General features: G+C 36.5%; 1 protein-coding gene across 5 annotated transcripts in view; it reads left to right on the forward strand.

Annotated features, from left to right (window-relative positions):
* The window catches only part of RBM26 (RNA binding motif protein 26), a 52,572-nt gene that overhangs the window by 22,924 nt on the left and 17,168 nt on the right, over positions 1-12,480 (forward strand). For 3 of the 5 annotated variants that reach the window (XM_054162993.1, XM_054162997.1, XM_054162994.1), the window contains exons 7-14: positions 30-269; positions 1,634-1,801; positions 2,147-2,287; positions 3,234-3,345; positions 4,093-4,252; positions 5,645-5,809; positions 9,061-9,192; positions 10,290-10,361. In XM_054162993.1, the coding sequence (XP_054018968.1) occupies positions 30-269; positions 1,634-1,801; positions 2,147-2,287; positions 3,234-3,345; positions 4,093-4,252; positions 5,645-5,809; positions 9,061-9,192; positions 10,290-10,361 (1,190 nt within the window). The remainder of the gene's footprint in view (positions 1-29; positions 270-1,633; positions 1,802-2,146; positions 2,288-3,233; positions 3,346-4,092; positions 4,253-5,644; positions 5,810-9,060; positions 9,193-10,289; positions 10,362-12,480) is intronic. The other 2 variants (XM_054162995.1, XM_054162996.1) reach the window with 1 other exon arrangement.

Genomic DNA, 12,480 nt, shown 5'->3' on the forward strand with positions numbered 1-12,480 from the left:
ACAATTTTCTTCTGATTTTCATGTTTCAGAAAAAGGTTTCTGCATGAGAGGAGACATGTGCCCTTTTGATCATGGAAGTGATCCAGTAGTAGTAGAAGATGTGAATCTTCCTGGCATTCTGCCTTTTCCAGCACAACCCCCTGTTGTTGAAGGACCACCTCCTCCTGGACTTCCTCCCCCTCCCCCAATTCTGAGTCCTCCTCCTGTTAACCTTAGACCTCCAGTACCTCCACCCGGCCCCTTACCACCTAGCCTTCCACCTGTAACAGGTAATGAAACAACACTAAGACTTACTTTTCAGTAGTAAGGCCGGGATGTTCCTTGGGTTGAATGCAGTACGAAAAGCTATTTTAAGAATGCCAGCTATATTTTGGAAAGTTGTAATATGCTCTACTATGGCATAGCTTGCCTCATCTTGATTGGTTTATATGGTAATTGTTGCCAAGTTGCAAAATTTGCATGTGAACCTTGAATTGTGGTTAAGTAAAAGCAGGGCATGGCAAAACTCAGTTCCTTGAGTTTTACAGGAGAAGTTGCCTGAAACTGAAAAAAGTTGTTAGAGAAGAAAGGAAGATCCTGGAAACAACAGATTGGATGATCTTTGAGGTCTCATCCAACCGTATAATATTGTGTGATTCTGTGGTATTTGACATTTCATTTGTAATAATAAAGGAGAATTCATGACTACATGAAATTTACTCCTGAATATGTAATTTGCAATTAAAACCGAAAATTCGGACTAAGAAAAGATTCTCCATCTTGTACTGGAGACTCAAGCACTAAAAATTACCTGCGTGCCTAGCTCTCATTTATAAAATAGTTTAGTATTCTGTTCCCCTATGTGGTTTAAAAACTATGATGTTAGTTTTATGTGATTAATCCTTTGTCTCATTTTTTATTAACTTACATATTCCACTTGCTAAAAATACTTAAGAATAATTGATATTTGATATTGCATGGAAGTTTCTTGAAACTGTTTCAATTTCCAGTTGATAAGGTCTGAATGTATTTATTTCACTGAGTACAGAGAGTAACTATTGCTGGGGTGATGAGTTCTTTTGGATGCTATTTCCAGTTGTTTGGAAAGTCCAAATATATGACTTTATCTTTTTCCAGTGGTTTTGAAAAATTAAATTGATGGTCAGGCTTGAAAACTTAGCTTTGAAAGTGTCATGTTATCTGTTCTAAAATCAACCCAACTAAAAAACTCCACCAGTTTTAAGGAGGATCCAATTGTCTTTCCACAAGAAAAATCAATTCAGTCAAGTTGGTTACTATCATTGTAGAATTTTTTGTTACACTATTAAAACTAGAATTTGTTTCTTTGAGGGGATTCTATAGAGGATTATAAATGCTTTCTGTTGGTAAGGTGAAAGTGTTAGCAATTAAATTTTGCTTACAGAAAGAAAATATTTGGAGATATGTTAAGCTGTTCAAATGCTTATCTCTAAAAATTGTTTTATTTGCTGCTAGGGATTATTCTATGTGAATGACTGGTATAGCATCATGTCTATATGCATACCCTCTTTCTCTCTATTTAAAAAAGGCTTGAAAACATTTCAGGTCAATTCCCTATGTAATGCAATTCTAGTGGATAATAGGTGAATGCAGTGTTTTCCTTTGGCTTTGACAGGACCACCCCCTCCACTTCCCCCACTGCAGCCTGCTGGAATGGATGCCCCTCCAAACTCAGCAACTAGCTCAGTTCCTACTGTTGTTACAACGGGTATTCATCACCAGCCGCCTCCTGCTCCACCCTCTCTTTTTACAGCAGGTGTAGTACTGAGGCTTTGCCCACAAGGTTTGCTAAATAGAATAACGTTGATTCATATTATACTGTACTTTTTAGAGATTATAATTTCATAGTTTGAGAGAATGTTTGTATCATTTAGACTGTGACAGTAACTTAACAGTTTTTATAACTTGGGACAGAAGTAAAATTTGCAAGTAAAGTTGTGAATCTTAACTGTGGAATAGTATTTTCATTCTGTTTAAGCAGAAAACTTGACATGGCAGTTTCTTAGGATAATTCTTATACAATTATTCTGTTTTAACTGTGTCTTGTAATTAAATGAAATATTACATTTGAAACTTCAGGGGTCTTAACTGCATTATATTTTAATTAGACAATTTCTTTTGTTACCAGAAACGTATGACACAGATGGCTATAATCCAGAAGCTCCAAGTATAACAAATACTTCAAGACCTATGTATAGACATAGAGTACATGCCCAAAGACCAAATTTGATAGGACTCACATCAGGTGATATGGATCTACCACCCAGAGGTATGCTCTCAAAGCTACATTTCTTTAGTTTAGCTCATTTCCTTACATTAGTGCAGCTGGAGGCAGTTTTCAGAGAATGTAATATTGGAAAACATTGCATTTTAAAAAATCTGAAATTAAGAGAAGTTTAATTGAATAGGAAATTATGCTCATAGTTGTTTTGTGTGTGCATTTTTACAGGTAAAATGAAATATCTTGCTAGAGTATTGCACGGTTATCCTTGGCTGTAATAACTGGTCACTGACATCTGTTACACAGGAAAACATAAATGTTTCTGTACTGAATCTTAAGAAGATTTTTGCTGCAGAGAGGAGGGAGTAATTTTTATCTGGTAGCACACAATCATGCATGAGTAATCTTAACCTCCTAGTTTCTGTGGCCCTGAGAAGAATTGGCAGCACACAAAATGAGAAGGGAAGAGGGATAAACCCCCCACATTTTAAATGTGGCTTTATTTACATTTGTATATATTTGTATTTAATCTTGCTATATCTCTGATGTGTTTTCATTATGAAATCTTGTAATAAGATTCTTCAGGAAGGGCCACTCCTCTCCCACTCTATACCTAAGTCTTGTGTTTGCCATCTAATAGTAGAGTGGAGGTGTTAGCAGAACTGGTGTAGCCTCAGTGTTGTGTGGGACTTTGTGAATCAGGGAGAGCAGTCATCTTGAGGCACATGCCTTCTGTCGCACTCTTGTTTTCCATATGTGCGATGTTACTGTGACAAGATGAAAGCTGTTAGCTATTTCGATCTGTCACAGCATTTGTTGATAGTTAAGAAGAAAAATCTATGACCAATATTTGATTCAGTTTGAATAAGGATCATAGTAATTTCCAAATAAACAATCAGGCTTTTCAGTGCAAAGTCAGTGTGAGCAGAATACGTTTTTACAATCACACAGAAGATACCAAAAAATACTGTAAAATTTTTTCATCTGTTTACAGAAAAACCTCCCAATAAAAGTAGTATGAGAATAGTGGTAGATGCTGAATCCAGGAAAAGAACAATTGGTGCAGGGGATGGTGGAGTTCCTACAAAGAAGACATGGTTTGACAAGTGAGTGAACGTTAACAGAAGCTTGGCTTAATACTTGGAATTCTGTGGAGCTTTTTCCTGCAATCTGAAACATGCAAGCAAGTTAAACTGTGATTAAGATGATTGTATTAAAATAATCACGCTGTAGAATTACCTATATTAGGCTGTCTTCACTCAAAGGCAGTATAAAGGTAGTTGAAGTTGCTTTGAATGATACCAGGATCTGCTCCTTGAAAGCTGTAACAATCTAAGAAGCAGAGAAGCTGCAGTGTGGTGCTTCTTAGAGATGACTGATGTTAGTTGTCAATTGTGAATTGTGTCATTGCTGTTTTGCTTGGAATTGCCAGGTATGTTACTGGCAGAAAATACAAGGTGTCCAGGTGGCAAAAGGTTGAAGGGGTTTCAAGACATTACTGGGACTGGGGAGAACCCTGGAGTAACAGTTTGTTGGAATGGGGGGAAGATGCTGTGTTGTAGCTGAGAAATAGTTTTTGTAGAGAAGTAATGTGGAAGTTGGGAATTACTGGCAGAAGCACATGACTGTCAATTATCTCCCAGATTTCTGTGCTGGGATAGGCTGAAAGTATCAATGGGGAAAGCTGCAGGCTGTGTGCCATGCTCTTGTACACTTCTCTAAAACTGTTGTTTTTTAAGTCTACAGATACTTCTGTCTCTCATACACACATGCTCGTGTGTAAGCATATGCAATCTAACATTGTGTTTGCTAGCTTGCTATGGATTTCTGGCTTGATTTTTTATTTGTTGCAGGCAAAATTTTAATAGAACAAACAGTCCAGGTTTCCAGAAGAAGGTGCAATTTGGAAATGAAAACACAAAACTTGAATTGAGAAAAGTTCCCCCAGAACTTAACAATATCAGCAAACTTAATGAGCACTTCAGTAAGTTTGGAAACTTAGTCAACTTGCAGGTAAGAGTCCAATATGCTTAGATGCTAAAAAGAGGAAGCCAGGTGTTTATTAACTGGTTCTCTGAACCTGCTCTCATTATTTTCCTAATTTGTTTCTTAAACACGGTCTGATTGTTTTAATGGAATTTAATTTGAAGGTGCATTCCATTTTTTTTGGAACTGAAGATAAATCCCATTTTTAATAGAATTTAATTGAGAATGGAAAAAATAAATGTTCCAGTCCTCTTTCAGATTCTGAGCAAATGTTTTCCTCTTACATGAGACATTCAAGACACCTTGTTTAAAACATTGAAAATTGATGGTAAATGTTACTTCTTCAGCCCTTTTCTCAAGTCTGGATCTGGTATTGTAAACAGTATTTTTTGAGATAAGTCATAAACACAGGAAACTTGTATTTCTCATCCAGAAAACAGTCCCTATGATACAATTGCTTTCTGTTCTCAAAGTAGTGGCAGTTTGTCCATTAGACTTAACTTCTTGGTATATCTGAGTGATGAACATAATTGGAGAAAAACACAGAACAGATGCAAAGAGCTAGGGCCTGTCTCGGACTCATGTATGTTTAATACCAGTATTTCATATCTGCTTTCTAAGCTACTCAATTTGATCCTTCGTCATGCTTCATTATCAAAAAGTTTCAGATGCCAGCTTGTGTTTTTATATACTTTTTCTTGTTTGCACTGAGACGTTGAATGAGGAGTTGTAATATTGCAGTAGATAGTAAGCCTACTGTGTTTATCTAAACACCAAAGAAGTTTAAGTTCTCTTAATTGTTCTTAAATACAGTAAACCTTTTTGTAGTTCACACAAGAATATGGGTCTATTAGCAGGCAATGTAATTCAGTAAAAAATGGTGTGTGGCTATATATAGAGGGACAGACAGATATGCAGATAGATATTACAAGCTATCGTCTTCCTGCAAAAGGTCTCATTTTGTCCTTTAAAGGTGTCTAAAATAATGTCCTCATGTTCAAAGGAGGAAACCAAAATGAACTTTGTTGTCTACCTCTGATACAAGATAGGACATTTATTAACTGACCTCTGTATTTTTTGGTAGTAATTTACTTCTGTGATGCCTACTCTTTTTCAAATAACCTCATACTTGCAATTAGAAATAGTGTTTAGCTGTTTAGGGTATTTTATTCCTGGACTTGTTTGGTTTTTTTTTTTTTTGTTTGCTTTTTAACTATTCTTGAAGTTTATTATCTTAATTTCAAGGTTGCCTCATAACACCAGGCTTTTCAAGCAGAATCATGAATGGGAAATACTTCCCTAAGAACCCATATTGTGTTCAAACTGTAAGCTTTTGAGCCTGATGCAAGTGATTATATGATAAGGCATAAATGAAAATCCTACATGCAGTAAGTTTTGTTCTTCTGTTTTAAATTCTAGGTTGCGTATCAGGGTGATCCAGAAGGTGCCCTTATTCAGTTTGCCACACATGAGGAAGCAAAGAAAGCGATATCAAGTACAGAAGCAGTATTAAATAATCGTTTTATTAAAGTTTATTGGCATCGAGAAGGCAGTGCACCGCAAATCCAGACTACCACACAGAAGGTAGAAGATCTAAGCCCATCTAGAACTTCAATGAAAAATACAGTCCTGTAAACATTTAAAAAATGCTTAGAGAAACTAAACTAGACCCTTTCAAAATAGGAAAAACGTCATGTAATGATTTTCCAAAAGTTACTCTTTATTCTTTGACCTGAGATACAGGGTCAGGTAAGCTAAGACTGCAGGAATTTAAAGAAAGCACTTCTATGACTTGTGGAGAATTCCTCTGTCATCTGTCATGTGAAGCAAGGTTAATGCTGCTGTCTGCTGAATAACATCTATTTTGCTTTAGCTAGTATGGACTCTTCTTTTCTTCTTCTGAGTGTAAGAAATACAGCAGTTATGTTTCTTTGTTCTAAGATAATCTAAGTTTCTTCCTAGAAGGTGCTGCTTTTTTCTGGTCTTCTGTCTTCCTTTACAAATGAGCATGCACACTGCTGTAGAATGTGTAGCAGTAGAATTTGCTTTACTCAAAGCTACCTTACATGTATATAGAGGGATTTACATACAGATGTGTAGAGAGATAAGGCAGGCAAACAGCAGTATAAGAGGAGAGCTGTATTAAACTAATTCTGTAGGAATGAATCAGGAACATTTTACAGTTTTTTTTTTTTAGTGGAGAAGAAGGTGCTGATCTCCATGGTGCCCAGAGACAGGACACATGGGAATGGTTCAGAGCTGCATCAGAGGAGATTGAGACTTGATGCTTGGAAGCATTTCTTTACCAAGAGGGTGGTCAGGCACTGGAACAGGCTTTATAATAGAGGTGGTTGATGCCCCAAGCCTGTCAGTGTTTAAAGAGGCTTTTGGGTAATAGCCTTAAAATCATGTATACATTTTTGTTCAGCCCTGAAGTGATCCTGCAGTTGAACCTGCTGATGCCTGTAGGTCCCTTCCAACTGAACTAGTCTGCATTGTTGGGTTTACTATCAGTGTGGAACATAGTCTACACTGGGAAAATGAGGCAGGTTGTGTAGAAGTAATATTCGTGTATTAATATACACTGATAAAATGAACAAATGAGTTAATAGAGGATTCTTTCAATGGCTGCTGTAACTTTTGAATTCCTTCGTTCTCTGGATGGTGTATGTTGTCATCATCATTCAGAATTAATGACCTAGTTCTCCATAGCAGTCTTGCTGTAGGGTTTTAACAGTTTCTCTCCTTTTGTAACAAATGCTGCACTTTTTATCTACAAAATGAAACTTTAACAACACCAATCTTGCTGTCTCCTAGTTATCATCCTTTATGTTTGAGATTGGAATCTAGTTTATAAATAACTTTGATGCTTGATCTGAACTAGTGCTACTCAAAATGTATTTTCTAAGCTTGGTTTACATCTCATCAGCCAGAAGAGGGCAGTGGAGTATGCCGTTTGTGTTCATGCAAACATTACCTCATTTGAGAAGGATGGCTTAAACAGTTATTGCCATCAGTTTTCTGCATGCATAATCAGCAAATTATAACTGTGTATTTCCAAACAAAGTTCTGATCTCTGTAAAAGACTTAGAGTTTTTAGGGATACTTGCTAACCAGCACACTCTTTTTTGGCAAGTTAACAATGATGATTTGGGAATTAATTCCCCTTTATACCAGATGACCGTGCTACAGGCTCCCTCTTCACAAAGAACAGCCTTTCAACACATCTTAGGAGACTACAACATGAAGTCTTCTATAAGTGATAGATGGCACATGATAACAAGAAATTTTAGCAGGAAATTAAAAGTGCAATGCTTTCATGTTCTTCTAGTGTAAAATGCAAAAATTACCAAATTGTTGAGTCAATAAACAGGTACTTTGAATTCAGAAGCCTTTCAGGAGCATGAATATTTACTTCCCTTTTAATGGAAATTGGTCTGAGTACGTAAAAGTACTGTGAAAACTTTCCTTTACAATACTTCTCATACTTCAAGTATCAAAATTATTGTCAAAATTTCTGGTGTATTAATTATAATGGAATTAGTTTTGGTTATGTTTATAATGATTTCCATGGCTTTTTTTCAGACACTAAAGACAGGCTGTTGAATCTTTTTTTTCAGTGTAAATTCAGATAGATATAAGCTGTCCCTTCAGTAGTATTTGGTCCTGCACAGTTTCTTGAGTTTCCTCAGCAGGCCTACTTTGGAAAATTTTTACTGTGGAAATTCTGAAAGCAGTGGAAGTACTTAGTAAAGATGATGGGAGTTAACCATAATAAATCATCAAATAAGACTTCTGCCAGGGTGTAGAAATAATGTGTACTCCACATTCATGGCAGAAAATAGACACATAGAATTGTCTTGATTGGAAAAGAGCTCTAAGATCATAAAGTCCAACCATTGGCCATTGAACCGTGTCTGGAAGTGCTATGTCCACACTTCCAGGAATGGTGATTCCACCACATCCATGAGCAGCTTATCCCAATGCTTGACCACTCTTTTCATAAAGAAATTTTTCCTAATATCTAGCTGAGGCCATTTCCTCTCATTCTGTAACTAGATACTCGGGAGAAGAGACCAGCAGCCACCTCACTGAAGCCTCCTTTCAGGTAGTTGTAGAGAGCAGTGAGGTCTCCCCTGAGCCTTCTCTTTTCCAGACTAAACAGTATCACAGTATATTAGAGGTTGGGAGGGACTGCCCCTGTCCAACCCCTCTGCCAAAGCAGAATCACCGGGTCATCAACTCCAGGTCCCTTAGCTGCTCTTCAGGCTCTGTCGTTCATAACCATTTACCAGCATCATTGCCCTTCCTTGGACACACTCCAGCAACTGAATTTCTTTCTTGTTGTTAGGGCCCCAAAACTGAACACAGTACTCTAGGTGGAGCCTCACCAGTGCTGAGTACAGGGGCACAATTGTGTCCCTACTCCTGCTGGCCACACTATTTCTCATAGAGGCCAGGATGCTGTTGACCATGTGAAAGAAATTGCAAGATTGCTTACTACTTCTTATTCAACTCAAACAGTTGGAAATTAAGATAGTCTAAGTAGATGTGATTAATAGAAATACACCAGAGTTACCTCACTACTTCTATGAGCTGCAAGTGCAAAATAGATGTTCTTGCTGTGCACTACATAAATAGTCAGCATAATGTCCTCAGTGTCATGAAGTGTTTGTTTTTGCCATCAGGTGAAACAGCTACAGAATGGAAGGAAGAAATGTAAATCTGAATGCTATTGCAGCAGTTTCATTATGTGTTTTTTGAACTACGTATGTAGCATCCTTTTGTTGTTAATGTTATAATGTGCTTTTTTTTGGGGTGGGGTGGTGTTACAGGTAATACAACCCTTAGTTCAGCAACCTAGTTTGCCGGTAGTGAAACAATCAGTCAAGGAGCGATTAGGTCCAGTACCTGCAAGTAATATTGAACCTGTGGAAGCACAGAGTGCCAACACAGAAGTCACACAGGTATGTATGGTAATGAAAAAATCAGTTGCATGTTTTTTTTTCTGTAATAGATTGTATAGTGTATCAATGTGTTACAGTTACTCACAGTGCACATTCCAATTTACTACTTTTAAGTGCATCTAGTTTGGTTGTGAGTGGTGTTTTGGTATTAAAATTTTCTTCAGTGCTATTTGGCACTTTGAATTTTTAGTATCATAACTTCTTAGTTTAAAAACTAAACCAAAAAACCTCCAGCAAACAAAACCCCCAAAACAACAAAAGGCTATGAAAGTATTGCAGTAATGTCATGTTAAGTTCTACTTTTCTGATTTTAACATAAAGCTCTCCTTTTTTAACATTATATCTGTTAAGCCACTAAGTGTTCTCACTGTACTTAGCTATGAGGAAGAATGTAACCTCAGTACCAATATGAATAGTGATGGAATCTGGCATGTTGTTTTCACTAGAAATAGACTTTAGATTTTTATGTTAGAAGTAGCATCATGGCGCTACTTTAGCTTTACTTCTGAAAGGGTGGAATGTCAGACGCTTATTTGTTGTTTAAATTCAAATTACGAAAGCTGAAGTGTATTTTAAGAGGGTCTATATAGATAGTCCTTTGTCAGCTAGCATGTCATGGGCTTCTTTTAAAAAAATGCATAGTATAATGTTTGATTCCAAATCTGGCTTCATCTATTAGACATGAGGAAGAAGCTCTTTACTATGAGGGTGGTGAGAGACTGGAATGGCTTGCCCAGAGAATGTGGAGACATCTCAACCCTGGAAGTGTGATCTGATCCAGTGGGAGGTGTCCCTGCCCATGGCAGGGGGTTTGAAACTAGGTGATCTTTAAGGTCTCTTCCAACTCAAGTCATTCTATGATTCTTTTCTATTCTGTGACACTATTTCTTATGTATTTATAGATGGATATTAACTGTAAATTTGTAAATCTAAAATTACTTTTATCAACTGCTCAAATATTATTTTTCTTGTATTTTTTTCTGAACAGTTCATTAAGTATGTTTTTTTACACATTCCTAGCATTTGGAATTACAAAGGAAATAGTAAAATAGTAATAAAGCATATGTAAACTATATATTTTTTTTTCATTTTCTTAGAATGTGACTAAATTATCTGTGAAGGACAGACTTGGTTTTGTGTCAAAGCCAGTTACTCCAACAACTGAAAAGGTAAGAGAATGTCTCATATTCTGTTCCACTCATATTTAATTGTAATAGAAAAAAATCAAGTGTAGGCATTAAGATTTTTTGGAACTATGAATAAAGTTTTGTTAGAGGCCAGTTTTACAACTTACAGCAATCAAAACTCTAAATTATTATAAGAAGAATAAAATATGTGAGGACAGAAGTTGCTTTCCTCTGGGTTTTGTTTTAATACAGTAGGTTCTGTTTATTTAGTCATGAAAACAGGTAGATGTGTTCCAGGATCCTGAGTTGATAAAAAAATACATTAAAAAGAAAAAAAGATGAAAAATTTTACACTACTCTTGAATCTGTAGAAAGCCTTTCTATAAAAATTTTTTTGAGCTTCTGTGTCACTTAGAAGATGATGCTGTAAACATTTACCCACTTGTTTGGCCTTAAAATTTGCAGTACTTGTGTAAAAGATAAAGTGGAAATTAATCAGTATAGAAAGGACAAAGAAAGGTAAGGTGGGAAAGGTGCATCTGAATTGTGGGTATGAGTTAATGTATTTTGCCCAGTGGTTGCGATTGGCAGAAAATTGTCAGAACATGAGGCTGTTGAAGTGTTTACTTCAGTAGCATAGTTCATGATGCATGTTTCCAGAACTGTCTGTCACCTTAGGGAACAGGATTTTCCCAGTGTTCATAACGTTTGTTAAGATGACTTGTGGTAAAAAGACAGGCAAGTTTTACCTGGTAACAAGATTCTTCTGTCTGGGTATCTGTCTTTTCTATTGGAGAATTGCCTTGACTTGAAATGAATGCAGCATCTACTGCATTTGCCCCCTCCCCCCCCACCTTAAGGTATCACAGTAAATGCATTTAGTGAAAGCTAAGAAAAATTGTCCTCAAAGAAACTGTGCTGTATTTAGCGTACAGAGGTAAAAACATTTAGTGTTGAGTTACAGTTACAAAGGATGTCTCTTCTATTCATGTCAAGCCAAGCTGTCCATTTAAATACACTGATCTTGACTTCTTGCCTATATTCTTTTTTTGCTGGTTTGGTTAGTTGTATTTTTATTGCCCTGAATGAATCGTGCAGGTATGTTTTGTTGTGTGTTCCTGAAATAGAGGTTGCGTATGTTCTATGTGCTTACTTTTAAGAATAAGAAGTCTGCTTCAGTTTCAGTGGAAATACTTTGGTTTGCTCATTCTCTAAGAGTTGAGTTACGCTAAAGCACTTTTCTACAAGGAGTAAATTCATGCTAAAATGGTGTTCTGCTATGTTGTCTTAATAGTAATGTACTGGGTGTGAAGCAGTAGTTTTCTTCTGGCACTTTTTGTGGTGTTCCGAAACTTGGTTTGACTTGGTTTTATCTGTTACTGTCCCTGTACAAGGAAATACCTTGCTTTTGCTTGCAATAATGCTCTTTAACCACTGAAATTGGACTGACAGCTGTCAGAAAAAAAGACGTGTAATTTCCTATAGGTTTTCTGCTCCTGAGTGCAGAGTTTGACAAAAACTTTATGGTAAAGAAGTCAGTAGCTACATTTCCCAAAGAGCAGGAGGAAAAGATGCAGCAGTCATCATAAGGCCTTTTAATATCTATGTAGGGACTTGGAAATTATGAACTTCAAGTTAAATTTCTTTAACATTATTCAAGAGAAATAGAAGACATTAATGTGTTGCTTCTTGCTCTTCTTCACTCTGTCATGAAGACAGTTCAGGGTCAAAAGAGTGTGTCTTTATTCTTGTCTTTACTTGGTCATCCGTTTGCGATGTGCGCTGTCCTAAAGCTACTTTGTAATAGGAACTATATAATTGGGATGTGCTTTAAGTCAAAATTAAAAAATCCTTCGTCTTCATTTTAATGGCCTGCTTAGTCTGTTTTACATCGCCTTTTATAATACCCCATAACATGCTTTTATTTTTGTTGTTGTGCTTCTCTCTGCACTGCTTACTCTAGAAAATACTGTGGAAAGAAATAGTATAAATAGCACAACAAAGTTAAAAGCCTTACATGAAACATTCCTGTTGTAAACTCTTCTGATCTCTTGATCTTTTCTGTCATTCTGTTTCTTGACTGTCTCTTTTTTTCTCCTATTGATGGGCATTGTATCTGTTTTATGGAGTGCATGGTGACCAAGAGACTGCATGCATCTTT

The sequence above is a fragment of the Dryobates pubescens genome, chromosome 7 (genome assembly GCF_014839835.1).
Source record: "Dryobates pubescens isolate bDryPub1 chromosome 7, bDryPub1.pri, whole genome shotgun sequence".
Taxonomy (NCBI): Eukaryota; Metazoa; Chordata; class Aves; order Piciformes; family Picidae; genus Dryobates; species Dryobates pubescens.